The 27,913-nt window shown below is 54.2% G+C and overlaps 3 protein-coding genes across 7 annotated transcripts; 2 read left to right on the top strand and 1 right to left on the bottom strand.

The window, feature by feature from the left end:
* The first annotated feature begins 1,134 nt into the window (after positions 1-1,134).
* On the top strand, positions 1,135-2,445 carry INHBE (inhibin subunit beta E). Its single transcript, XM_049627626.1, has 2 exons — positions 1,135-1,432; positions 1,694-2,445. The coding sequence occupies exons 1-2, from the start codon at positions 1,135-1,137 to the stop codon at positions 2,443-2,445; spliced, it is 1,050 nt and encodes a 349-aa protein (XP_049483583.1).
* A 6,006-nt stretch (positions 2,446-8,451) lies between these two features.
* GLI1 (GLI family zinc finger 1) lies at positions 8,452-15,873 on the top strand. Its single transcript, XM_049625838.1, has 11 exons — positions 8,452-8,575; positions 8,807-8,899; positions 9,176-9,371; positions 9,571-9,715; positions 9,917-10,150; positions 10,237-10,374; positions 10,702-10,851; positions 11,924-12,088; positions 12,580-12,810; positions 13,288-13,555; positions 13,959-15,873. Exons 1-11 carry the CDS (start codon positions 8,479-8,481, stop codon positions 15,701-15,703), a joined length of 3,462 nt encoding a protein of 1,153 aa, XP_049481795.1. The 5' UTR covers positions 8,452-8,478; the 3' UTR covers positions 15,704-15,873.
* Positions 15,868-27,890, bottom strand: ARHGAP9 (Rho GTPase activating protein 9). Of its 5 annotated transcripts, XM_049625831.1 has the most exons (20): positions 27,803-27,890; positions 26,943-27,002; positions 23,620-23,690; positions 22,988-23,321; positions 22,467-22,690; positions 21,300-21,524; positions 21,008-21,121; positions 20,708-20,812; positions 20,401-20,462; positions 20,162-20,252; positions 19,872-19,967; positions 19,631-19,729; positions 19,231-19,372; positions 19,019-19,126; positions 18,580-18,678; positions 18,322-18,399; positions 18,122-18,175; positions 17,732-17,866; positions 16,944-17,049; positions 15,868-16,343 (listed from the first exon to the last, which is right to left on the bottom strand). In XM_049625831.1, exons 2-20 carry the CDS (start codon positions 26,968-26,970, stop codon positions 16,172-16,174), a joined length of 2,343 nt encoding a protein of 780 aa, XP_049481788.1. In that variant the 5' UTR covers positions 26,971-27,002; positions 27,803-27,890; the 3' UTR covers positions 15,868-16,171. The 5 variants fall into 5 exon arrangements, with proteins under 5 accessions (XP_049481788.1, XP_049481786.1, XP_049481787.1 ...); XM_049625829.1 differs by having other exon boundaries at positions 18,322-18,678; XM_049625830.1 differs by lacking the exon at positions 27,803-27,890 and having other exon boundaries at positions 18,322-18,678; positions 23,620-23,721.
* Between the last annotated feature and the right edge of the window lie 23 nt (positions 27,891-27,913).

The following is a 27,913-nucleotide window of genomic DNA, read 5'->3' on the forward strand; positions in this document are numbered from 1 at the left end:
AAGTCCTTAAAGCTCCCACTTCCTGTCCCCGCTCACAGAGGCCTGGCACCACTTCCAGGATGTCCTAAATTTAGGCAACTCTCACAGTCCCCTTAAAGAGAACCAGCAGCTGGGTATGGGCCCTCCCAAGTCCCATGCCCTTCTGCCAGCCTTGATGGACTCTGCCCTGCTCTAAGATTGCATCACCACCACCCGTACCTCTCTGGTTCCTCAGACATCGTAGCGACATGCCCTCCCCCCCAACCCCCCTCCGTGCTCCAGCCCTCCTCCACGTTGTGCTCCAGTCCAACTGGACTCTGGGCGGCCAGCATAGGCAGGGTCAGGAGGTGACTTCCGTGCCCCGTGGCACTGCCACCTTGGCCTGGGCAGGAGGACTCCGCTCCTCTCCCACCCACAACCTCTCCTTGCTGTCCCAACCCCATTGCTAGAAATAGAGACCAGAGTTCTCCTTCTGGCCCAGAGACCCTGGAGAAATGACCATCAGAACTCACAGCTGTCTGATGAAAACTGTTGCAGCAGAGGTGGCCGGGCAAGCTAGAAAGACTAGAGGTATGGGGAAAATCGCCCTCCCCACCTAGCTCGTATGGAGTCCCTCCCCTGAGCCCCAGACCTTGGGGACTGAGCATGTGAAATCATTCTCTTTCTTGCATCATGCGTGTCCACATTGCCCCCCCCCCACCCCCCTACCCCACCTCAAACTCAGTGACCAGGGCCAGATGGTGAAACCTGAGCTGGGGCGGGGTGGGGGGGACCTCCACCCCTTCCCCTGCAGGGACCTGATGGGCAGCACAGCTGGCCAATCCTGGGGCTCAGAGGGTAGGTCTGCTGGCTGACCACTAGGTGAGGGAGCCCCAGGTTGCGGCTCTAAAGAGGCCCCAGTCAGTAACCAGCCATGAGCTGTGAGGGTCAAACCCACAGACTACGCTAAACTCAGCTACCCATAGGACCATCCACCTACTGCCTTCCTGAGTCCCAGGAAAGAGAAGACAGGTGGCTCTACCCTTGGCCAAGGGTAGGTGTGGCACCGCTGTCTGCCTCTGCTGCGCCCTCATTGGCCTCCACGCAATCAGATCAACAGAAGGAGCAACTGCCATCCAAGGCTCCTGACCCAACCCAGGGCCATTCACCAGGAGCATGGGGCTCCCTGATGGCCAGTGCCAGCTGGTGCTGCTGTGGGCACTGGTGTGGGCACAGGGGGCAGGGTCTGTCTGTCCCTCCTGCGGAGGTCCCACACTGGTGCCCCAAGCAGAACGTGCTCTGGTCCTGGAGCTAGCCAAGCAGCAGATCTTGGAGGGGCTGCACCTGACCAGTCGTCCCAGAATAACTCACCCTCCACCCCAGGCAGCGCTGACCAGAGCCCTCCGGAGACTGCAGCCAGGAAGTGTGGCTCCAGTGAATGGGGAGGAGGTCATCAGCTTTGCTACCATCACAGGTGGGTGAGGGAGAGAGCAAGGCAGAGAGCAGACAGGGAGAGGGAGGCGGACGGGGAGACTGATGGAAAAGGCAGACGGCGCAGGGTGTGGGAGGAGAAGTTGGGGCGGGGACTGGCTGCGGAGGACGGGGGACCCAAGGCAGCCCCAGTTTCTTCTAAAGGTGGGTGCTAGGGAGAGCCGTGGGTAGGGCTTGCGGGGGTCTCCGAGGAGAGCTTTAGCTCTGCTCACATTCCTCCGTCCCTTCTCCATCTCCCTGGCAGAGCCTTCCACTTCCGCCTGCAGCTCCGTGCTCACCTTCCACCTGTCCACAGCTCAGTCCCGGCACCTGTACCACGCCCGCCTCTGGCTGCGTGTGCTCCCCACCTTTCCCGGCACTCTTTCCTTGAGGACCTTCAGGTGGAACCCAGGCAGGAGGCGCCGAGAGTCGCGCACCCTCCTGGCGGAGCACCAGATGACAACCCCAGGCTGGCACGCCCTGACTCTGCCCTCTAGTGGCTTGAGGGGTGAGGCGTCCGCTGTCCTGAAACTCCAGCTGGACTGCAGACTCCCAGGAGGCAACGCCACGGCTGCCCCACAGCGGCTCGTGGACACCGCGGGAGATGAGCGGCCCTTCCTGGAGCTTAAGATCTGGCCCAAGGGGCCTGGAGCAGGCCGCACCAGGAGGAGGACCCCCACCTGTGAGCCCGAGACCCCCTTATGTTGCAGGCGAGACCATTATGTAGACTTCCGGGAACTGGGATGGCGGGACTGGATCCTGCAGCCGGAGGGGTACCAGCTCAATTACTGCAGTGGACAGTGCCCCCCTCACCTGGCAGGCAGCCCGGGCATTGCTGCCTCCTTCCATTCTGCTGTCTTCAGCCTCCTCAAGGCCAACAACCCTTGGCCCTTGGGTACTTCCTGCTGTGTTCCTACTGCCCGAAGGCCCCTCTCTCTCCTCTACCTCGACCGTGACGGCAATGTGGTCAAGACAGATGTGCCAGATATGGTGGTGGAGGCCTGCGGCTGCAGCTAGCAAGAGGACCTGGGGATTTGGAGTAAAGAGATCAGTTGGGGGTTCCCAGGCAAAGGGCATCTGTGGCTGGAGACATTAGATTCCTGATCCACAGCCCCACCCAATGGGTGGGGTGGCAGTATGACTGGGTTGACCCCTAGGGGACCTGAATGGGCACGTGCTCGTCCAGACTCTTGCCTATTCCAGGTTGATGTGTGGGGAGATGGGGAAGGTGTGTCCTCTAAAGGAATCTACCCAGAAAGCATGATTGCTTACTCTAACCCCTATGAAAAGATGGCAGAGGTGAGGGAGGGACAGAGGGAGGGAAGGAGAAGGCAGAGAAAAATTACTTCGTTTTTCTCAAGAAGAGAAAGTCCTCAAGTGAGGGGAGGAAGAAGCAGACCAAGATCCCAGCAGGCTTGGGACAGGGGAAACAGGCTGGCCGGTAAGAACTTTGGAAGAGCTCTAAGGGAGGGTCAAGAAAGAGATAGGCAAGGGGCTAAGAGGAGGTGTTTGGGAGAGCCCCAGAACTGGGAGTCAGGAGAGAGGGGTGCTGAGCCCAAGAAGTTCCCTGTTTTTTTTTCCCCAGTGGGGGACAGGACGCACTGGGGAGACAAATGTTTATACTTTCCTAATAAAAATGAGGGGAAAACCCAACAAGTATGAGTCATAAAGAAGGGCTGGGGTGATAGTCTAAAGGGATAGGTTTTCAAGGTAAGGTCTGGGGACCCCTGAAAGGTCCCTTGAGACCCTTTCAAGAGTGTTCACAAGGTCAAAACTACTTTTATAATAACACTAAGATGTTATTTGCCTTTTTTATTTTCATTTTCTTAAAAGTATACGGTGGAGTTTTCCAGAGGCTATGTGGCATGTGATTACATCATCTTTCTGACATCATTGTTAATGGGATGTGTGCTTGTGTGCTCTTGTGTTACAAACTTTTTTTTCAGTTTAATTTCTAATATAGTACATTGATATGAACCACACAAACAAAAATTCAATAAATGTTAAGAGTGTAATGGGGGGTGCCTGGCTCTCTCAGTGGGTACAGCATGTGACTCTTAATCTCTGGGTCATGACTTCAAGCCTCACATTGGGCATGAAGCCTAATTAAAAAAAAAAAAAGAGTGTATCGAGGTCTTGAAATCAAAATGTTTGAGAATCACTGATCTAGAGACCTGGGTGAAGAGGAAAAAGCAGTGTGCTCTAAAAAAGCTTCCCTGAAAGAAAAGGCAGATGGCTGGGACAGGAGCATATGTAGGGTGACCAATGGTCTTACCTTCTTCTCCAGTGACCATTGGTGTTGCCTGACCCTCTGGGTATAACTGATGTCTGGGCCAAATTCATATGGGGGAGGGAGGGTCAGACAGGACTCATGCTATGTTCCCCCACAGTTCCTACCTATATTTGTAGGGCCTCAGTCCTCTCCCTAGTTTTACCTTTTCCCCTTGACCCTCAGTCTGAACAGTTAACCTACTAAGTCTCCAGGCCCCAGGAGGTGGTTCTTGGAAGCAGAGCTAGGATGTGGGAGGTCTGTCTGAGGGGTGACAGGAAAGGAAGAGACTCCTTTTCCTCACCATGTTTTCTCCCCTTTCTCATAAAGAAAGGTCAGAGAGACTAAAATAGCTGCCCCTTCCCCTGCATCCAGTCACCATGGCAACACAAATCCAAAGGGACGGGGCACTCCCCTATCAGACACTACCGTTCTGTACAAGCAGCCTCTTCTAGTGTGCCTTTGCATTTCTTAGGGCTCGTACAATCCCCTCTCTGGGCTCCTAACACGGCTTTACTGGGGGGACTTGTTAAGCCTCCTACTTCTTCAGCTCCCCCAGTCTACTCCGCTTCCAGACTCTGAGAGAGTGTCATGTGCCAGAAAAGCCAGCAGAGGGCGCAGACAGCCTGGAAGCGCAGGAAGCCGGCCGCACGGAGGTGCGGAGGTGCCCGCGGTCTCCAAAACTTCGAGACGAGGGAGAGCGGGGGTTCTTAGAGGAACAGTGATTCCATCCCAGGGTTCCTTAGTAGCCTTGTGAACCGCATACTCTGCGCCCAGATCCTCAGCCATTGCTTCTCTTTTTTATGCTCTATAGACCCCTCACTAACAAGCCAACTCTGTTTCAGTGCCGTTTGCACCAAACCCCAAATCTGTCCCAACCCCTTCATATGTTCCATTGAAAGAGTGAGGCGGGCAGATTAACTACAGGATGGCATAATGCTCAGTTTAGCACCAAAGTCGACGACACTACCTCCAATATTATCTTTCTCGCATGGACTCTTTCGTTGCTTCTGCCCATTCCCCACCCCCCCCCCCCGCCACTCCCTAATATATTTCTTAGTTTTTTCAGGCTCTGGTTGGGGGCCTCTTCGTGGGCTGCCGATCCAAAGATCCATGCCGGGATTTATTGCCCACCACCAGCAGCGTGTTCAGCGGGGGGGGGGGGGGGGGGGCGGAATGGGGTCCCTCAAGGGAGGGGGGGGATCCTGGGGGTCCTGGGGGTGCAATAGCCCGGCACCCCCTCTCTTGCTTTTAGCTACCCCGCCTCATCTTCCAGAACTGCAAGAGGGAGGGAAGTAGAAGGGAGGTGAGAGGCGAGCGGGAAGAGCGGCGGCGCGCCAGCTGCTTGAGCGAGAAAAAGTTTTTGCAAAAGGGAAAAAAAAAGTTTGCGCTTCTCGCGGGTGGTCCCGGCTCGCGGCCCGGCGGGCTGGGCCGGCGGGAGGGCTGGCGGCCAGGTTAGGGGGGGTGGGGGTGGCACTGAGGCTGCGCTGCCGTGGCCCTGTCCGCCCCCCCTCCCCACCGCACACCCCCCAGCCCAGACTCTAGCCCTGGACCGCGCATCCCGAGCCCAGCGCCCAGAAGGAGGTGAGAAGGGGGGCAGGCGGGGGACCACCTGGGAGCAGTGGGGGAGGGGGCCCGAGGGGATGCCCTGCTTGCGAGGGACTCTGCCCAGCGAAGAGGGAGACCTGGGGGACAGAGGCAAAAAGGGGGTGGGAGAGCCTGGGGTGAGGAATAGAAAGTTTGAAGAATTTTTTCATTTGTCTCCTTTCTCTGTATCTTTTTTTTCTTCTGACAGTCTCTGTGTCTCTGTCTCAGGCAACCGTGGATCTCTTTGTCTGTCTCCGCCTCTCCCATATATTAGAAACATCTCACTTTCATGAGGTTGGGATGAAGAGGCTGGAGGGACGGCTAGCTGGAGGTCTGCGTGGTAGACAGGCAGCTCCAGGTGTGTCCTGAGCGCCGGCAGGAGGACGTCAGTGTTTCTGAAAGGAGGGAACAGCTAAGGAGAGAGCCCTAGGTGGGGTGGGGATGGGTGTGTGTGAGGCGACAAAACCAATGGGGGACGGCTAGGCTTGAACCCTGACCTGTCTTGTGACAGATGTGCTTGCTGGTGCATGTGTTCTGACGAAAAGGAGTGTCTTCTCGACTAGGAAGGGGGCTGGAGGGGCCAGTGTCCAGTTTAGGCCCTAGAAAGACTCCTCAAGGAATTCGGACTCCCGAGTCCCAAGGGCTGTGGACGGGGTGCTAAGGAGGAGCTGAGGAGACCTTGTCTTGACCCTGTGACCTCAGGACCACCAGGACGGCTGGGGCCAGCCGCAGGGAGACCCCTACTGGGACTGGGCGGGACCACTGGCCACTGCCTGCCTATGTTTCCCGTTGGACACCCCCCCCTCCCGAACGGGAGCCGGGGGCCGAGGCCCCTCCTCTGGCTCAGACCACCCTGCCTGCCCTTGCTCCCCGCTCTGAAGCCTCTTTCAGGCCCGGTGACCCCGAAACAATCCGCCCTGGGCAGCTAGCTTTGGGGATAGGATTAGGGAAAGGGGATCCCATAGTGACTGGGGAGTTAAGGTTTTGGGGGCTGGCGACCTGGGGTCTTCATAAGACAGGTCTTTACCGTCTAGTGGAAGGAGAAGGCGGAGCAATTTCCCGGGGGAGTTGTAAAGGGCCGGAATTAGGGTGGTTTTCCCTATGGGGGCGGGGCCCAGAGACACCCCCCCCCCCCATTAGCTCCCCGGCTTCCCCAGCCAGGCGGTACAGACCCGCCCTTGACGTCACTCAGGGGTTCCCGGGGGTCTGGAGGGGTTAACCCTTGGGAAGCCAGATGTGATAATCAGGAACCCAAGGTGTCCTGACCCCTCCCTTTCCCCATACACACCTTATTTCATTTACCCAGTCACTTTCTGTCCCTATAGTTTGTGGATTCTTCTTTCTTTTCCACCCACTGGGACACCCACTCTCCAGCAGTGTCCCCCACCCTGGGCGCCACTACCAGCCTTCTGGATGCACTAGGGGGAGGAGGGAAGAATGTGTCCCGCCTCTCAACTCCCCCCGCCCTCCCTCCACCGCGGCTCGCTCTACTGGGCTCCCGGGGCGGGCGGGGGAAGCGGAGCTGTCTGCAGCCAGAGCCTGCGGCGGCGACTTGGGTGGGCCGAGGAGGCACGGGGGCGGGGAAGGCGGGACCGGGAGGAGGGGGGCGGGGCCTACTCCTGGGAGTTGGGGAGCGGGGGTGCGAGGGGGACTCTGGAAAATAGGGAGACACAGAAGATGATTCAGGGCTCCAGCAGGGGAACCCTAGAGCTCCCTGCCCCATCCTGCGCTTTCATCCACACCCCAGAAAAACTTGACTGAAGCTGGAAAAGTTGGCGAAATTTTCCTGTCACTAGTGTGAAGGGGAGACGTGGGTGGGCTGCGGCATGCGTGGGCGAAGAGGGATGTTGTCCCATTTACATCGCGACTCCCCTGCGGCTGGGCAGTGGCACTGAAAGGTGACTGAGTAGGCACGTTTGGGGGAGTCTCTTTAGTGTTTGGGGGGTCGTTTGCAAGCCCCCGCCTCCTTCCCCTGGGTGAGTCATAGAGGAAGGAGGCGGGAGAAGTGTCCCCCCATCCAGCTGCCAGCCAGCTGTGCCCCCCCCCCCCCACACATAGTGCCAAGGTCGAGTTGGGAGGTCTTGGATGCGGGATCCAGCTCTCCGCAGGGAAAGGAGGAGTTAGGAAGCATACAACCCAGGCTGTGGAGCTTGGGCTGGGTCCTGGGGTCCGGGTTCCGCTCCCCATTTTACCCCGCCCTCACCCTAAATCCCAGCATCCCGGGATCACCCACCGCGCCGGCCGGCCCGCTCCCGGTCGTTCTCCACCCTACCCCGCCCCACCCCACCCTCAGTCCCGGGAGACCAGAAAACCCGGGGTGGAACAAAAACTGGAGTTTGAGGAGAAGAGCGGACAGCAGCACCCTCTCCTCCCTCACAACTCTTCTCTAATGGATGGTGACTTTGTTTTTTCATTCTTCCAAAGCCTTCTCTTACAGTCCCTTTCCTGTTTCCCCCAAATAGACCAAAAGAATTAGATGGGTGCCCAGATTCAAACCACCGCAGAATAACACCAGTTTCCACTCTTTGTACTCAACAGACCCGGGAGGCTTGCCTCAGAAACCTTATCCCCTTCTATACACAGTTTCTGCCTTAGAGAGAAAAAGGCAGATCTTCCTTGCTCCCTTCGGGCCCCAATCAGCCGCTCAGTCTGGGCTGTGGCGAGAGCTCCCTCTGCTGGATACTGGAGAAATTGTGGACGGCTTGTCCCCGGGCTGGAACAAATGAAGGAAAGGGAAAGGGGCTTCGGCAGCGCTTGAAGTTAGATGCTCAGCATGAGTTCCCCCATCCCACCCCTCAAAGCTGGCCCATTGTCACAGCAAGAAAAAATAGAGGCCCCATGGTATAAAATCGCTTAAGGCTCGTAAAGGCTCAATTAGTCCATGACATTCCCCCCCCCACCCTCCCCCACACACACTCGAACTCGCATAGACCACCCAGGCAAAGATCCCGCTCAGTTCCCACAAAGATCCCCAAGAGTGCCTCTGCCTCTTTGGGACTTCTTTTCTTACCCTCACCCTGTCTGCGTGATGCTCGATTCAATTTGATTTCCTGTGGCAGTTGTCTTAGAGGGACTCTGCCTGGGGTTCTATACCTGACTTAGTTATCTGACCTTCCCTGTTTCCTTCCCGCCTTTATAACTTGCAGATCTCCCTTCCCCTCCTGCAGTGTCCCCACACTCGCCTCTGAGACACCATGTTCAACTCGATGACCCCACCGCCAGTCAGTAGCTATGGCGAGCCCTGCTGTCTCCGGCCCCTCCCCAGTCAGGCCCCCAGCATGGGGACAGAAGGTCAGTGCAAATACCAATCTCTGGGTCTTGAGGACTGGCAGCTCTCTCAGTCAGCCTCAGAGATCCCTCTTCCATTTCCTACCCCATGCCAGTTTCCAATCCATAAGAAGATTTGAGGCTTCGTGTGGTAGAGGCTTGGAATATGAGATCAGGCCCCTTCCTGGGGTTTCAACGTGAGGCCTTACGTATCCCCCATTCCTATTACTCATTCTGGCCGTCTCTCTTTTCTAGGACTGCCCGGTCTGCCCTTCTGCCATCAGGCCAACCTCATGTCTGGCCCCCACAGTTATGGGCCAGCCAGGGAGACCAACAGCTGCACTGAGGGTGAGGCCTCAAGCAATTATCTCTTCCCTTTCTGCCCCTCTGGGACTTGTCCCAAATAAAAGAGTTGGGTGGGGGTGGGCAGGGGCTCTAACTTGGAAGAGGAAATGCTTGGAGATCGGAGCAAGGGGTCAGAGCATGATCAAGAAGTCACAGATGGCATCTGTAGGGCAAAGCAGAGTCAAGTGTCATTTTTTGTTTGAATCAGGACCCATGGGTTGGGTGTATGGAGACACACGCCCCATTTACTATAGCTGTCTTCCCTGTTTCCTGCCCCAGCCGCACTCTTTCCTCCTCCCCGAAGTGCAGTCAAGTTGACCAAGAAGCGGGCACTCTCCATCTCACCTCTGTCCGACGCCAGCCTGGACCTGCAGACAGTTATCCGCACCTCCCCCAACTCCCTTGTGGCCTTCATCAACTCACGCTGTGCATCTCCCGGGGGCTCCTATGGTCACCTCTCCATCAGCACCATGAGGTGCAGATAGCCTTGGGCTAAGAGGCCCCCCTAATGACCCTACCAAACCCTACTAAAAGCCTCAAGCCCTCCAAAGCACTTCCCTGGAACTGCCTCAGCCACTTCCCATACCATCTTTCCGAAACACTCCAAATAGCCCAAGAACTCCTGCAACTTTCTGAGCTGACAGTCCTAAGTAACTCCGTCTCCTCCTCCTCAGCCCATCTCTGGGATTCCCACCCCAGATGAATCACCAAAAAGGGACCTCGCCTTCCTTCGGGGTCCAGCCCTGTGGTCCCCATGACCCCACCCAGGGTGGGATGATGCCGCATCCTCAGTCCCGGGGACCCCTCCCAACTTGCCAGGTGAGAGTCCTCATGTCGCCACTCAGTCTCCCTCAGCTCAGAGCGGGTGGTGGTGGACTTTATGGGGCAAGGTGAAGGAAGGACAGGGGATATAAAAGTTTTCAGCAGCAGAGGAATAAAGGGGTATTGTTGCTGGGGTTCACATGTTGGGGCTGAATCCTACTCTTCCAAATGAGATCCCTCACCTTTTGCCCATCCCAGTGCAGTCTGAGGAGGAAGTCTCTTCTAAACCCAGGGGTTCCAGCTGCTTGGGTGGGGGCACTCAGGGCAGGAAGACCTGGCTGGGCTCCCTCTTCCTTCTGCCCACTTCTACCTTCATCACCCTCACCTCTTCCCTTGGGGAAGCTGAAGTCTGAGCTGGACCTGATGGTTAGCAAGTGCCCAGAGGAGCCCTTGGAGGGTGATATGTCCAGCCCCAACTCCACAGGCACACAGGTAAGAGGGGCTGACTTTGCCTCTGAAACCGGAGCTAAACAAAAGCCGTCACCCGAGTGACCCTAGAATCATATCTTCTGCCCTAGGATCCCCTGCTGGGGATGCTGGATGGGCGGGAGGACCTGGAGAGAGAGGAAAAGCCTGAGCCTGAATCCGTGTATGAGACTGACTGCCGCTGGGATGGCTGCAGCCAGGAATTTGACTCCCAGGAGCAGCTGGTGCACGTGAGCCCCAGGGGGTAACAGGAATGCTGGCTGGATCTTGTAGGACATTCTGGTGGGACCTTGTGGAATCAGGCTAAGGGCAGGAGGTCAGGATCCTGAGGTCAGAGGCTGAGTGCCTAGTGCGGCAGGCAGAAACTCAGGAGCTATAGCTTTGTTTTAGAAACTCTGGAAGAACTGAGAGGCGGGCTCTGATGTTCTCTCTGCCCCTTCCCCCTGTGAAGTGAAGCCTTGGGGGAATATGGTGGGATGGGGAGGTCAAGGGAAGGTCTGTTTTGCACCTTGATGGCCTAAGGGAACCTCAGAGAGCCTCTGTGTCTCCTCCTTCAGCACATCAACAGTGAGCACATCCATGGGGAGCGGAAAGAGTTCGTGTGCCACTGGGGGGGCTGCTCCAGGGAGCTGAGGCCCTTCAAAGCCCAGTATATGCTGGTGGTCCACATGCGCAGACACACGGGCGAGAAGCCACACAAGTGCACGGTGAGGCACCCACTTTCCAAGCTCAGGGTCCCTCCCTAAATTGGGGCTCCCCACCAAGGCAGAGCTCATAGGACTCTCATGGATCCTAGGCACTTTTGCCTTCATTGGCCACTTCCTCCATAAACAAGTATTTAAAAACTGTATATTATAACTGTGTTAGTATAAAAACGAACGTATTGATATTGCATATTAGGACATTCCCTGGACCTAAAGGTTATTTTTCCCTTGCTTTTAAAAGAAATTAGAGGGGCTCCTGGGGGGCTCAGTTGGTTAAATGTCCGACTGCGGCTCAGATCATGATCTAGCGGTCCGTGAGTCCGAGCCCTGCATCGGGCTCTGTGCTGACAGCTCGGAGTCTGGAGCCTGCTTCAGATTCTGTGTCTCCCTATCTCTCTGCCCCTCTCTGACTTGTGCCCTTTCTCTCTCTCTCAAAAATAAATAAACCTTAAAAAAAATTTTTTTAATTAAAAGAAATCAGAGGCGCCTGGGTGGCTTAGCTGGTTGAGCATCCAACTCTTGATTTCAGCTCAGATCATGGTCTCATGGTTGTGGGATCGAACCCCGCTGGGCATGGAGCCTGCTTGAGTCTCTCTCTCTCTCTCTCTCTCTCGTCTCTGCCCCTTCCCCCCAAGTGTGCATACTCTCTTTCTTTCTCAAATAAATAAATAAAAATAAAAGAGGTTAAAACATTTTTGTGGGCCCCTGAAAATACTCTGGGCCCTCAGCACTGTGCCTACCACTCTACCTAATGGAGAAGGGAGAAGCTCTGTGTCAAGGACGTAATACACTCCCCGAATGACCCCATCCTAAGGCAGTCTCAGATCCTTGTACAGGGAGATCTGCTCCGGCTTGACCAGGAGATGCTCATTGCCTCATCTCCGTGTCCCTGCAGCCAGAGTGACTCTAGCTTCTTGTTTCTCCAGCTCTTGCCTGCCCTTGTCCCTGAATTTTGGGAACTGCTCTCCCATCTTGAGTTATATTCTCTAATGCACATCCCTTTTGAGATTTACAGTTCTTCTAATCTCCATGTCCTTCTGTCTGAGAGCTATCTTTTGACCCCAACATCCCCTAGTTTGAGGGGTGCCGGAAGTCATACTCACGCCTTGAAAATCTGAAGACACACCTGCGATCACACACGGGTGAGAAGCCATACATGTGTGAGCACGAGGGCTGCAGTAAAGCCTTCAGCAATGCCAGTGACCGAGCCAAGCACCAGAATCGGACCCACTCCAATGAGGTGAATGCCCCACCTAAAAGACCCTCCCCACTTGAGAAGCCAGCTACTGGGGAGATTCCCCCGTAAGAAATCCCTTAGCCCAGCACCCGTTCCACAGAGGTGAGTCCCCACCCCACCCTTGTCCCCTACAACTTAATTCACCTGGTTAAGGCCTTTCTGAAACCAAGAATTTCTACTTACCGTCCCCACCCCCCTACCTCTAACCAGCCAAAGGGCCAACCTAAATAGACCCGTTCTAACTGGAGGAGACACCTGGTCCCTTCAACTCCTGACTTTATGAGGCCTCACGGATCTGGGCTGTCAGTTTTCCTAATCTTCCCCTTGACCCTCTTGTTTTTCACTCCAAGGGTCCCGCTCTCCTTAATTCCTCGGGCGTTGTGCATTTCTCCCTGATCCCCTCGTCCCTACTCGATGCCACCTCTGCTTCCCATTCCTTCTGCACTCTCCCGCTTTGATTTCTTTGCCTGCTGTCTTCACTGTCCACTCAACAGAAGCCGTATGTGTGTAAGCTCCCCGGCTGCACCAAACGCTACACAGATCCCAGCTCACTTCGGAAACATGTCAAGACGGTGCACGGTCCTGATGCCCATGTGACCAAGCGGCACCGAGGAGACGGCCCCCTGCCCAGGGCATCATCCCTTTCCACAGTGGAGCCCAAGAGGGAGCGGGATGGAGGCCCCATCAGGGAAGAGAGCAGACTGACCGTGCCGGAGGGCACCGTGGTGAGCCGGCCTGGGTGACCCCTGCCTCCACGCCCCATATGCCCGGCCCACGTTCTTCTAGTCCCTTCCAACTCTTCCATGTCCTCTGTAAATCACTCTTCTGTGCACAGTCCTCTAGTCTCTTATGCCAGTGGTGCTCCTTGGGCTACCCCAAATTGAGAGATTTTAGTGTAATTAATTAATCGGTTTAACAAACTCTTATATGGGGCTTGGTATATTACTCTAATTTATGTATGGTTTACATGCATGATTCACATGTAATATGATTATAATTTCATATACTCACAACAACTTCATGAAAAAGGGACTTATTTTCCGCATTTTCAGATGATGAAACTCAGGCATAGACAAATTGTCCAAGGTCACAGAACTAAGTGCGAGTTTGAACCCAGGCAGTCTGTGCTCCAGTCTAGGCTCTTCTTAGGGAACTGGGGGGAAGTGGAGAGGGGCCACCCTCAGACCTCATTTTCCCCACAGAAGCCACAGCCCAGCCCTGGAGCCCAGTCGTCCTGCAGCAGCGACCACTCCCCAGCAGGCAGTGCAGCTAATACAGATAGTGGTGTGGAAATGACTGGAAATGCGGGGGGCAGCACTGAGGACCTGTCCAGCTTGGATGAGGGGCCTTGCATTGCTGGCACCGGTCTGTCTACTCTTCGCCGCCTTGAGAACCTCAGACTGGACCAGCTACATCAGCTTCGACCAGTAGGACCCCGGGGCCTCAAACTGCCCAGCCTGACCCATACTGGTGAGACCTGGGTGTGGGAATAGTTGCTGGGCTGAGATCTGGACCTCCTCTGAAGTCAGGAGGACTTCACCCTTCAGGGCTGCCCTATATACCTTTGTACAATTAGGAAAAGGTCCCCTTTCCTCAAGACGCTTCCTTCAGGTAATTGCGATATACAAAGTCTATAATGTGAATGCCTAGGTCCCCTAGGGCTGTGCAGTGTGCAACCTATACAACTGTTCGTGGTGGTTCTGAATTCCTGGTGACCCAGATGTAGAAAGGGCATGGGAGGAGACAGAACTGATTGGTCAGCATTAAGGAGCCTGTCGCTGGGATTCCGGGACAAGGCTGTCCCCATGAGGGAGGCAGGGTGAGATGCAGAGGGCTCCCTGACCATCCCATCTTTTCTCCTTATCACTTGTAGGCACCCCTGTGTCCCGCCGTCTGGGGCCCCCAGTTTCTCTTGACCGCCGCAGCAGCAGCTCCAGCAGTGTCAGTTCAGCTTATACTGTCAGCCGCCGTTCCTCCTTGGCCTCCCCTTTCCCCCCTGGCTCCCCACCAGAGAATGGGGCATCTTCTTTGCCCGGCCTCACGCCTGCCCAGCACTACCTGCTCCGGGCAAGATATGCTTCAGCCAGGGGAGGTGGTACCCCACCCACGGCAGCACCCAGCCTGGATCAGATGGGGAATCTTCCCACACCTTCCTGGAGAAGCCGAGCTGAGTATCCAGGATACAACCCCAATGTAGGGGTCACCCGGAGGGCCAGTGACCCAGCCCGGGCTGTTGACCGTCCTGCCCCAGCCAGAGTCCAGCGGTTCAAGAGCTTGGGTTGTGTCCACACACCCCCCACTGTGGCAGGGGGAGGACGGAACTTCGATCCCCAACTCCCACCCACTGTCTACTCACCACAGCCCCCCAGCATCACTGAGAATGTTGCCATGGACACCAGAGGGCTACGGGAGGAGCCAGAAGGTGGGACCTCCATGATAGGCAGTGGTCTAACCCCCTATATGGACTTCCCACCTACTGATACTTTGGGATATGGGGGACCTGAGGGGGCAGTGGCTGAGCCTTATGGAGCTAGGGGTCCAGGCTCCCTGCCTCTTGGGCCTGGTCCACCCACCAACTATGGGCCAAACCCCTGTCCCCAGCAGGTCTCCTATCCTGAACCCACCCCTGAACCGTGGAGTGAGTTCCCTTCCCACTCTGGGCTGTACCCAAGCCCCAAGGCTCCAGCTGGAGTCTACAGCCAGTGTCCTCGTCTTGAACATTATGGACAAGTGCAGGTCAAGCCAGAACAGGGGTGTCCAGTGGGTTCTGATTCCACAGGACTGGCACCCTGCCTCAATGCCCACCCCAGTGAGGGGCCTCCTCGCCCACAGCCTCTGTTCTCCCACTACCCCCAGCCTCCCCCTCCCCAGTATCCCCAGTCAGGTGCCTATACCCAGCCACCCTCTGATTATCTTTCTTCAGAACCCAGATCTGGCCTGGATTTTGATTCCCCCACTCACTCCACAGGACAACTCAAGGCTCAGCTTGTGTGTAATTATGTTCAGTCTCAACAGGAACTGCTATGGGAGGGTGGGGGCAGGGGAGATCTCCCAGTCCAGGAACCTCTCTACCAGAGTCCCAAGTTTCTGGGGGGTTCCCAGGTTAGCCCAAGTCCTGCCAAGGCCCCATTGGCCACATATGGACCTGGCTTTGCACCTAACTTGCCCAGTAACAAGTCAGGTTCCTATCCCACCCCTCCACCGTGCCATGAAAATTTTGCAGTGGGGGCAAACAAGGCTTCCCATAGGGCAGCAGCACCACCCCGACTTCTGCCCCCACTGACTACTTGCTATGGGACCCTCAAGGCAGGGGGCACGAACCCCAGCTGTGGTCATCCCGAGGTGGGCAGGCTGGGAGGGGGTCCTGCCTTGTACGCTCCTCCTGAAGGGCAGGTGTGCAACCCTCTGGACTCTCTTGACCTTGACAACACTCAGCTGGACTTTGTGGCTATTCTGGATGAGGCCCAGGGGCTGAGTCCTCCTCCTTCGCATGACCAAGGGGACAGCTCTGAACATACCCCACCTCCCTCTGGGCCCGCCAACATGGCTGTGGGCAACATGAGTATCTTACTGGGATCCCTGCCTGGGGAGACACAATTCCTCAACTCTAGTGCCTAAAGAGTGGGGAATCCCAGTAATCACAGATCCATTTCCTAAAGGGTTTCCATCCCCACAGAGAAGTAGGGAGGAGGAGCCATAGCCCCTGGGATGCCCCAGGGATGGGGGGTATGGGTGGGGGCTGTACATCTTCTGTATGTGTTTGGGGGAGGAATTTGATAATGACACTGTTTCTGGATAATAAAGGAACTGCATCAGAAAGAGCCCTGCTTTACAAGTTACTCTCTTAGGGGAGGGGTGATGACAGGGAAAGAAGAGAAGCAGGGCTTAATCCACCTACTTCCCTCTTTAGAGAGGCTCCCTCGCCCCATCCCAAATCCCTCAGGTCAGACTCACAAAGACACCCATATGGGAGACACAGGGTTTAATGGGATGTCCTCAAAACAGAACACCCACTATCCCCACCCCCACCAAAGGGCACCCAACAGAGATCAGGAGAAACACCTTTTCTCTTCTTCCTTGCACCAGTCAGCGGAAAAGCCTGGTGAAATCAGTGAGCATGAGCTGGACTAGCTGCCCAGGGTAGAGAGCATGGGCTGCTGGGTCAGATGTCTCCTGCTCTGGGCGAAACAGGGTTGGACCAAACACGATTCCCAGGTTGTGCGGGGTCATGCGGTTCTTATCTGAGTGTGCTATCACCCTGTGGGCAAAGGTGAAGAGAAGGGGCTATAAGGCAGCAGCTTCATCACTTCAAATAAATCTAACCCTTCAATGGTGTGAGCAGGAAAGAGTTCGCCTTGGGACCTCTCTCTGTGGTGGCTGAAGGAAACCAAGCGGAGAGTCTCAAGGGCAAAGGAGACAGGACCAGCAGAGAAACCTTCAGGACACAACTTGAAGATACAACCTAGGATACATTCGCCTCTTCCCAGCTTCAGAGACTGCCTCTACAGTCCTCTTTGCTCACAGATTGGGAGACTCTAATTCAAATGGCTATCCTCTTCCAGAAGTCACCACCCAGGCCCAGGTCAGCCACATAAGCCATGACCACTGTCCCAACAGGAGACAAAGAGGCAGAGGGAAGGGAGAGGTTAAATCTCCCTCATTTCTCTCAAAGCATCCCTGGGCTTCTCTTGATCCCCACTCGATGCCCTGAACAGACGTTGCCTGTTTCCTCCATCTGCCCAGTAAACAGGTGAGGAAGGGAGGTGTTTCCTACCTTTACTGCATCTGAACAGGGTCCCTGCTGCTTGCCCCACTCCACCCTCCCTCAGCATGCACAAAGACATTCGGTTTTCCTGACCTGCATAAATGCTCCAGGAGGTACCTCAGGGTGTCACGGTTCGGCGTGGGCATTGAGCCTATTAATTCTCCTATTTGAGAGAGGCGCTGTTCTGATTCAGAGAGTGCTAGAGAGAAAGAATGAAGGGAAGGGCATAGGGGTGAGGCCAAGGAAGATCCTTAGGCAGGGGGGTAAACTCGCTACTCTTTCCCATGCCCATGGAAGACACGATTAATCTACCACTGCTTTCTTTTTTACTGAGCCCAACTGCAACTTTAATTATTTTCAAGATTTTATTTTTAAGAAATCTCTACACCTAACATGAGGCTCGAGCTCACAACCCGAGATCAAGAGTCGCAAGCTCTACTGACGACTGAGCCAGCCAGACAGCCCCCTCAACTGCAGCTTTAGCATTCTTTTTAACTTAGCCCTCTAACCATTCACAAAAAAAACACTGGAGTTGGCACGGGAATTGAAAGCTATCGGGGCACCTGGGTGGCTCAGTCGGTTAAGCGTCTGACTTCAACTCAGGTTATGATCTCACAGCTCACGAGTTCAAGCCCCACTTCGGGCTCTGTGCTGGCAGCTCAGAGCCTGGAGCCTGCTTCAGTTTCTGTGTCTTCCTCTCTTTCTGCCCCTCCCCCGCTCATACTCTCTCAAAAATAAATAAAACATTAAAAAAATTTTTTTAAGTTATTTTCCATCTTTGTACTCAGGATGAAATAGAAGAGTGTAAGGGAATCTCTATTTTTTACCTTTCATGCCCCACCCTTGTACCAAGGGTATTACCCAAAGCTCTCATCCCTTACCAAGGGCAGCACGAAAATGTGGCAGCAGCTGTGGGGGCACCAGAGGCTGGGGTAGCTCCCTGAGAAAAAGCTTCAGTGCTCCAGTGACCACGTGAATATCATCCCATTCGGCACTGTCCAAATCTAACCGGCCCTCTGGGAGGAGAAGGATGTGCAGAAGGGCTCAGGGCTTATGAAGGTCCAGAGAGAGCCAAAGACAGAGAGGTCAGGAGTTTGGGAGAAGATCCAGGTAAGGAAGACCACAGGAATACTTAGGAGGTCCATAGAGGGTCAAGGCAGCAGAGGTGGGCTTGGGGACAACCCTCCCAGGAGCAAGACATGGGGAGATCCACAGGGAGCAGGGAGGATGTGGGATGTTTCAAGGGTGTAAGGAGCCTCCCATGTAAGTACCTTGTCCTGGCTGTTCTGGGAACACATACCTCCCATCGGAGGTGACCGCCCGCTCTGCAACATGGATGAGAAGAGATCAAGAGCTAAGTCATGCAGTTCTAGCCAGATCTCCCTGCTCTGTCAGCTCCCTCATTCAGAACCGCCTGTGGTTCTGAGGCATGAAATTCTTAGTACCACCACTCGCCCGTAAGTCTTCTCACCTCTGTCCACCAGGAAGCGAAGTTTCTGGACCACCGCCAAGTTCCCACTCACTCGGTAAATGCCATCTACATCTAGACCTAGGAGATGAGGCAAGGAGCAGATAAGGATTCCCGCTCTAAGTTGTATGTGGTGAGGACTGGTGAGAGACCCAAGGGAGGAGAGAAATAATGCAGGAGGGAGACTAAGGTGGGGGAGGTGGGGAATTCCAGGCCTTGGCCTGTTGGAAGGGGTGGATTGTGCGGTCTCTGGAAAGTGACCTCTCTTATCCACAGCAGCAATGCAGAGCCGCACAAAGCTGGGCACGGTGTCCCCTTCCCGCTGGCACAGTGATTCCAACTGGCAGCCGAACACCTGGTCTGGAGAAGCAAAGAGGCGAGATGGGAAGCAGTGGCAGCATTGCCCATGGAAGCTCTTCTCAGCACAGGTTTTCACCCTAAAGTTGGGCTGGCCCTCCTGGCTGCCTTTTCTAGGCCTGTACTCTAGGAGGTACACCCCTTCCCCCCCCCCCCAAATAACAAGTGTAGGGGACAGTAGTGGTCTCTGAAGACCACTGACCTAGTTCTGGGAAGCTCTGCTCACTGAAATTTTCTCATCCGCAAAGTGGGCGGATGCCCAGATCAGGACTATAAAAGTGCCTGCAAATATATTACAGCAAGTACGAAGGAAAAGGGTGATGGCCGGCTCAGCCCACCTCACCTCGGAGCAGACCACGCTCCTGCAAGCTTTGCAAGGATGGTCTCTTTGCGATAAGCCGCTTTAGTTTGTTCCGCACGCGGTTCTGCTCGTTTCCTTCAGGACACCGACCTGCAGGAGGCAGGTGGAATCAGGGCGTGAGAGCCGACGCCCGGACGGAGCCCGGAGACGCGCTCCCGGGCCCCGCCCACCCTAGGACCTCCCGGGCCGCTCACGAGAGCTCCCGCGGCCGCCGATCCGCAGCAGTGGCCTGGACACCGGCTCCGACTCCTCTTCGTCTTCCTCTCCGCCGCTCAGCTCCTCCAACTCTGCGGGTCCCGAACCTGACAGACGCAGCTCCAGGGGGTTCTCTCGATCCTACACACCGAACGGCGGGGGGGGGGGGGGGGGGGGGGGGGAGGGAGCGAGTCGGAGGTTGGGAGAGAGAAGAGTGAAATCTGCAACCTCAGCTCGACGCAGGGAGACCTTAACCGGCTGCCGGGGTTCCGCGTTCCCCCCACCCCACTCCAGAGCACTACACCGAGACCACCCAGCCTCCTACCAGCCTAGAATCCTACTGTTTCTTCCCCACTCCCTGTGCCCGGGCTCCGTCCCGCCACCTCCCATCCAGCTCACCAGGCGTTCGATGACCGCCCGCAGCGCGCGGTGCCAGGCTCGCAACTCGGTCTCGTGGTCTGACTGCAGCAGGAACTCGTGGCCGGGGACCGTGCGGATCTGAGCCGCCAGCGGAGAAAGGGCTTCAGTCAGAGGGAAGGGGCATAAAAGGCAGGGAGGCCGAGCAGGACACCCGCGCGGGAAACTGGGAGCGCATTTTCGGGTCGCGTGGAGCTTTGGGGACGTGCGGAGGGGCACTCACGTGCAGGACGTTGCGGCGGCTGGACAGGTGGCGGCCGTGGGCCAGGGCTGCCCCGCGCAGGTCCACGCTGCTTTCGGGTCGGCTACCCGCTGGTCCCTGGCAATTGGGAGAAACTGAGGCCAACGGCGCTGTTCCCCTCATTGCCTCCCTCCCACCCCAGGGACTGCGAGGACGTGGGAGGCTGTGCTCTTTCCTTTACTTCCCCCTCCCCACCTCCTCCCCACGGTTCGCGGGAGTAGAAGTGCCCAAACACCTCCTGCACGCCCCCTCCTCCCCTCCCTCACACTCACCCAGATTGAGGAGGGCGCGGCGGGCGGCGGCTCCCGGTAGAACACCAAGCTGTTACCTGCTAACACCACCCAAGATGAGCTCCAGTTCTTCCTACAGGGGTGGGGGGCGGGGGGGGGCGGCAGTGGTAGTAGTGCAAAAGTCATTTAGAATCACGTGGGAAGGGCGCTCTCCCCGCACTCCGCTCCACAATACAGAATCTAGACGCCCAAGCCCCAGCTGTATTCCCGGTTCTCGTCACCTGAGCTTGCGCCCCCCCTGGGCGATCTTGGTCACGTTGAGCAGACCCGACTTTTCCACCTCCTGAGAAGTGGAGCGAGGGGTATCAGTAAGGCACCCAGCGCCCCTCCCCCCCCCACCCCAGCGGCCACAGCGTTCCCAAGGAGGTGTCCCAGGAGTGAGGTCCTTTACAGTTGGGGGATGGGGGAGACTGGGTAAGAGAGGATACCCAGCGAACACGCAGAAAGAGGAAGATGTATCTAGAGGAGCAGGAATTGGGGGGTAGGGCAGTGAGGATCTTGGCCTGCACAAGGAAATGGGACACTTACATGGGGGTCGTCCAAGACCTGCGGCAGAGGTCGAGTGGGCTGCAAGGCTGCTGGCTGGTCTGAGGGGTGGAGCTGGGAGGTGTGCTGGCAGTGGGAGAGTGAACCCTGGGGGAGGGGATTGGAGGAACAAGTGGAGGAAACTTGAACTTCGGAGTTCCTGGCTATAGGGGGAAGAAGCGTGCGGATGTGGGTGAGAGGCTGGGGGTGTGATGGGTAAAGAAGAAGAGTGTCTTGCATAAAAGAGAGTAGTAAAAAGATGACTTTTCCTGCATGCGATCAGGAAGGGGGGGGGGGTCTCACCTGGGGGCCAAGCAGTTCTGGGTTCCCTGTTTCAGATTCTGAGCCCTTTGTCTGAGGTTGCAGGACACCGTTGCCCCTATTCCGGGTCTGCGTCCCTTCCATGGAGCCAAGGTTCTGGGGTTGGGGGATGGGGGGAGTAAAGCTACGACCAGATGCCACTTCAACCCGGTCTCAACACCCTTCTTACAATTTTCTGATGGGGCCCAAGAGAGAAAACACACTACTTTGGGGTTCAGTGGGGAAAAGAAGGAGATTGAGGGGACAAAGGAACAAGCTGGAGGGAAAGTCTCACCATCTCTCGCACGCGAGTGTGGCGCGGGGGCTTCCAGGACTTGGAGCCAGTCAGCGAATTTATGTAGAAGCAGCGCCCAGAGTTAGGGTCCAAGTGCTGCTCCCAGGCGTCCAGTCTCTGCAGCGGGGGGCACGCAGGGCTTGGGGGAGGAGACTTGGGACAGCGGCGAAGGTCCACTAGGTTGCAGTACACAGGGTGCTCTGACATGAGGGGCTGGGGTCTTGCCTGTCAGCAAAGGGGGAAGAAAAAGGTAGTTATTCTGCCTGTGCTCATCCCCAATCTTCTCTCCACCTAACCACCTCCTCCTCTCTCCCCCACTGTTTTCTTACCCCCAGCTCCTGGCTGGGGTGAGCCAGGTACTGGGGAAGAAACCCCAGTCCCCAGCTGGTTGGTTTTTTTTTTTTTTTTTGACTCCCTCCCTCAGTCTTTGCTTTTCTCCTCACTTCCTGTTGCCAACTTCCCTCCTCCCCTACCCCGCCCCTACCCCAGGGCCTCAGGAAAGGGGAACCTGCTTTTTCTGGGGGAGGGGGGGAGGAGGGTTGAGGGGAGCGCCCCACCCTCACATCCTCCGGATTGATAGGGGAGAGAGGGAGAGGTGTCAGAGACCCCTGCTAGGGGAGTATGAGAGAGGGGGCCATTTTTCATCCACTAGCAAGTAAGAAGGAGGGGAGGAGCTGAGGCTTCGGGAAGAGCAAGGGAGTTACAGCTCTAAATGGGACTTGTTGGTGACCTGAGCTGGCAAGATGGGACACAGGAAAAATGCTGCCCTGGGCCAGGAATCTGGAGGAAGAGAGAACAACATAGCTAGTTGGCTTTCTTACTGTCCCTCTGTCACATGCCAGGTTCCTTGTATCCTCAGGATCTTTGCTACTTGCTATCCCTCAGCTAGAACTCCTTCTCATTTCCTAGTTTGGTTCATGGCAGTCTCTTCCTCCTCATTCAGATTCAACTACATGTCATTTCCTCAGAGACGCCTTCCCAGATCCCCTCCATCACTCCCTACCATGCTTCTTGGTGGCACTTATCAATACCAACCGTTTGTGTGTTTGTCACCTCCATGGAAATCCCTTGAGGGCAAAGATTCTGTCTGCCTTGTTTGCCATTGTGCCTAGAACAAGGCCCAGCAGTAAATAACTGCTGACTGCACTCAGAAGAGCTGTGACTCACCGGGTTAGCATTGGCCTCTGTCAGCAAGTTTTCCTGAGAGAGGGATCTTCCACTTGCTCCTTCCTGAAAGGGCTTCAGAAGGGTAGGCCTCAAATTGGTAACACTGACACTTCTACACATTTTGGGGGGCAGAGGAGGAGGCTGCTTAGAGGTGGCCTGGGCTCTGCCTGGGGGTTCCTGAGACAGGTGCAGCTCCTCCAGGGAGCCAGGAAACAACTTTGGCCCTAGAAACAGAGAAATGGGAAGAGTGGGGGGGGGGGCAGGTGATCAGAGAGGTGATATTGGCTGCATCAGTCATCCCAGGGGTTCACGGGGAAGACAAGAGCGGGGGAGGCTGTGGAAAAGTACATGAGACCTAGAAAGCTTGAGACTAGTAGGAGGGGCAATGGGGGACACCATGATGGGAATGAAAAGTAGGCTGACCAGAGGTAAATAAGAGAAGGGGGTCAGCTTTGAGGGAGGGAGATCCTTCCAATAATTCCTAGAAGCTGGCGAGGTAGGAAAGTGAAGGGAGTACTTACCAGGAATCCAGAGGGATTGGCTGGAGGTGATGGTGGTTGGTCTCTGGGAAGAGATAGATTCCTCTGCCATGTAGGCAGCTGGGACAAAGATGGGTCGGGAAGTAGAGGGTGCTCCCAGGCGCCTTGCCAACCACCAGTCTGAGTTGGTCTTTCGAAGCAGTAGGAACCTGTCCCCCTCAGCCAGGGACACTTGCCGGCCATCTGCCCCAGTGTAAGTGAAGGCATAGAGGGCGCAGAGCTGGGATCCCTGAGAAGGGTTTCGGGATCCCAGCCCGAGGCTCCCCCAGGTACTTGGCCACCACCGGCCTGACAGCATTGTGGTCAGTACTGTCACCTGTAGGAAAAAGAGCTGTTGGAGATCCAGAAAAGGACACAACTGGCTGCTTCCAAGCAGAGGGACATGGTTCCAAGAACAGCGTTGGGGGAAAGGTAAGGTCAGGGAGCTCAGAATGAAAGCAGAGAGCCTGGGTGGGTGTCAGTGACAGGTTTGGGGGGCTGAGAACTCCTGGGTGATGTGACTGGTGAGGAACTATATAAGTAAGGTGAGAGAGGATGTGGTCAGCAGAGCTATGAAGCCAGCAAGGCAGGAAATCAGAGGAGAGTGGCTAGCTTTGTGATTTTCCTCCAAGTACCTTCTGAGGCCCATCAGCAAATCCACAGGCAGCAGGAGCTGGTCCTGGGTGGTGGTGGCAGGACTTTTGAGCTGGACCCAAGAAGATGAGAAAGAATCAGGTCTGAGACAGAACACAGGCAAAGAGACAGGAATGAACGACAAAGATAAAAAAAGTTTGTGACCTTTATGAAATTTACACAGGCACCAATGTTTCCGTTACCAATAGCCTCAGACCTAAAGCGGCGTGCTTCCTGTGCAGACTCTGAGAGACAGAGAGACAGAGAAACAGAGCCAGAGCAATAACAATAAGACGAAAGTAGAGAGGAAGAGAAAGTGGCTGGGAGAAACACAGAGGGGTTCCAAGTTAGAGGAAAAGGTGCAAATACCACCATCCTCTCAATCCAGGATGTGTTTTGGGAGCTGAGAGGCCTGAAACAACCCTCTGTAGGAAAGCCCTTTGGGCGGAATCCTTCTTCAGTGTGGGTTCATTCACTCATGCTGTGACTAAGGATTGGCTGAGCACCTCCTGTGTGAAAGGAACAGTGTCAGGCACTGGAGATAAGAGAGAGGAAGACAGACACAGCCCTGGCCCTCTTGGAGCTTACAGACAGATCTTAACTAATAACAATAAATTTACTACAGTTGAATCAAGGCCTGTGGACAAGGTCACAGGGTGCTATGACAGCATTTGTGGGGAGGGAGGAAGGGGGCACTGCTGTCCGCTTTTCCTCGGTGGAAGGTGGGAATGGACTTCTGTCAATTGCCAGAGCTTTAAAACACATGCTGAGGCTTTCTCCTTACCTAACCACTCTTATTTTCCCCTTCTTTCAGTTTCCCCACTGCACAATGTGAGGCTGTTTGGCTTTGGAAAGGTAGGTAGGGAGTACACCTCCCCTTGGTGACATCAGAGAGCCAACTCTCCTCCCCTGACACGAGATCTGAGGGCTGGTTCCCAGGACTGGGATTGGGCCTCAGTGATATCTTCCTCCTTAGTTCGCTCCACTTTCAAAATGTGGAGAACCCTACCCCTCAACTATTCCTTCCCACCTCCAAAATAGTGATCAGCTTCATCCCATTTATTCATCATTCATTCATCCGGTGTTTTCTAAGTGTTCCAGTCTCATCCTCTTCTATCTTTTCTGCCATCTTTCCTGCACTTTATCCTCTCCCTCTTTATTGACTCTTTCCCCTTAGCTTTTAAACATATTCAAGTCTCAGCCATCTTTAGATGGCCTCCTTTAGATGGAGGTTTAGATGAATCTCCCTTTACTGTACTCTTCAGTTACCACCCTCTTTACAAACTTTTTTTTTAATTATTTCATTTTTTTTTTGAGAGAAAGAGAGAGAGAGAAAGTTCGAGTGGAGGAGGGGCAGAGAGAGAGAGGGAGAGAGAATTCCAAGTAGGTTCCACATTGTCAGTGTGGAGCCTGATAAGGGCTTGAACCCACGAACTGTGAGATCATGACCTGAGCCAAAGTCGGATGCTTAACCGACTGAGCCATCCAGGCGCCTTGACGGTCAAACTTTTTGGAAGAATTACCTACATATGGGGTCACCATTTCTCTCCTCTCACTTCCTCACCTCTGCAAGGTTCTTCCTCATTAGGGTCACCCCTGACTTTACAGGGACCCTGCAGTCCTTATGTTGCTTGACATCTCAGCAGCAGCCAACACAATCGACTATTCTACAAACACTTCTGGTGTCCTTACCTTCTTAGCAGTTCCTTCTCTGTTGCATAAGGAAGGACTTTGGTTGTTCCTTAAACCCCAGAGTTCTGCCTAAGATCTTATGCCCTTTGCACTCTCTACACACTCTATGTGGTCTTATTCTCTCCCCAGCTTCAATGACCTCCATGTGCCAGTGAGCACCCTATCTCCAGTCCGGATCTTTCTGTGGAACTCCAGTTTAATCCATGGTCCACCGAAAAACTCCATTTGGATATTTCACAATGCTCAAAGTAGTACAAACATAGTATGTTCTTTTTTTTTTTTAATTTTTTAATGTTTATTTATTTTTGAGACAGAGAGAGACAGAGCATGAATGGGGGAGGGCAGAGAGAGAGGGAGACACAGAATCGGAAGCAGGCTCCAGGCTCTGAGCCATCAGCCCAGAGCCCGACGCGGGGCTCGAACTCACGGACCGCGAGATCGTGACCTGAGCTAAAGTCGGACGCTTAACTGACTGAGCCACCCAGGCGCCCCCAAACATAGTATGTTCTAAATTGAATTTGTCAGCTCCCCTCCCCACCCCCACCCCGGCCCCGGCCAAACCTGTTTCTCCTCCAGCACCACTATTCAGTTAAATTTAAGTTCAATAAATATTGGATGCTTACTGCCACCCATGCTAGGCAGGAACTGTGTGCTAGGCATTGTCATTTAAGATGACCAATATGGCTCCTGCCTTCTCATAACAAAATACAGTGTGATAATCACTATGATAAGAAAAATACTATCAGCTGTGGCAGCACATACAGGGTGTACCCAATTGATCCATGCCAGAAACCTGGCAGCCAACCTTCATTTCTCTCTTTTCTCACTACTCATATTTAGCTGATTACTAAATCTTTTCAATCTACCTACTTCCTTTAAACTCTACAACCATCATCCTCTTTCGCCTGGATAATAGAACCTCCTAACGGTCTCTTTGCATATAGTCCTGCCCACCTCCAGTCCATTCCTGGCCCAGCAGCCAGAGTGACCTTTCTAAAGCACAAAAATGCCCTGCTACTCCCCTGACTTAACCTTTCGAAGGCTTCTCATTGTCCTCAGAGTAAGGTCCAGATGTTACAGTACGGTTTACAGAGACTTTCTCCCTTGAGCCCAACCTTTTCATGCTCCCTACCACAAACTCTAAACTCTCGCCATACACTAATTCCTCACATTCCTGAAGTGCACTGAGGTCTCTGGTCCTGTGCATATATTTTTTTTTCCCTCTGCCTGAAACGCTTCCTCTCCAATCCCACCAATCTTCACTGGCTAACTTTTACTTACCGTTCTGATCTCAGCTGAAAGTTCACTTGCACAAGAAGCCCTCTCTCAACCACTTAGAATTGGGTAGAGGCCCTAACTAGGAGCTCCCACAGCAAGTTTTACATGCCCCCTTATGATTTTCATGAAACTTTAATGTGTTTTTAAGTTTACTTATTTATTTATGTAAGTAATCGCTGCACTCAGTGTGGGGCTTGAACCCATGACCCTGAGATCAACAGTTGCCTGCTCTTCCAACTGAGTCAGCCAGGCGCCCTGACTTTCATGAAACTTTAAAGATACTTTTCTGACTTCCGAGGAAGTCTGTGAGCTCTGCTAAGGCAGAAGCCTGTATCTGTTTTATTGATAATTGTACCTTCAATGCCTTGTATAGTGCCTGGCATAAAGGAACTTCTCTGTGCCTTGGTTTTCCCATCTGTAAAACAAGAATGAGAGCTTGTTTTTTTTGTATTTTGTTTGTATTTTGTTAAGTAACCACTTAACAAAAGTAGCTCATTGTTTGTATTTTGTTAAGTAACCACTTTCTTATAGCTCACATTTTATGGGAAAGAAATTTGGACAGGGCTCAGTTGGGCAGCTATTCTATCCCATGTGGCATTGGCTAGGGTCATTTAGTGATATTCAGCAGGCAGGTGGATTGGTCTGGAGAGCTTCTCTTGCATAGCTGACACCTTGATGGGGATGACGGGAAAGCTGGAGCTGTCAGCCAGAGTGTCAACATGAAACTTCTTCAGCATGGCAAGGTGGTAAGACTTCTTATGTGGCTGCTCTGAGCTACCAGAGCGTTCCAAGAAGCCTGAGGAGAAGCTGCAGGGCCTAGCTTCAAAATGTCCAGATATATCTACACATACACATATATATATGTGTATGTATATATATATATATATATATATATGCACATAAAGTTGTTAGAACAGTGCCTAACTCATAAGTGCCATTAGGTATTAATTATTCTTTTTTTAAGTTTATTTAAGTAATCTCTACACCCAAGGTGGAGCTGGACCTCATGACCTCGAGATCAACAGTCACATGCTCTTTGATTGAGCCAGCCAGGCACCCCAGGTAATAATAATTCTTAAAGGGATGGAGAAACGAGTAAGTATCCCTTTCTCAATTACTGATATGCACTTCCTCCTAAAGTATATACTTATTGCCAAACTCTTAGCCTTCTTTCTTCCCTTCAATCTGACCTTTTCCCTACATGTGCTCCCTCACCTTCAGTGAAACTGTCTACCTGTAATTAGCTGCAGACCGGTAGTAAATCATTGTTTAATAGTCACGTTCTCTTTTGTTAATAGGATATCTACATTCATTTCCATTGGGTCA

The sequence above is a fragment of the Panthera uncia genome, chromosome B4, assembly GCF_023721935.1.
Source record: "Panthera uncia isolate 11264 chromosome B4, Puncia_PCG_1.0, whole genome shotgun sequence".
Taxonomy (NCBI): domain Eukaryota; kingdom Metazoa; phylum Chordata; class Mammalia; order Carnivora; family Felidae; genus Panthera; species Panthera uncia.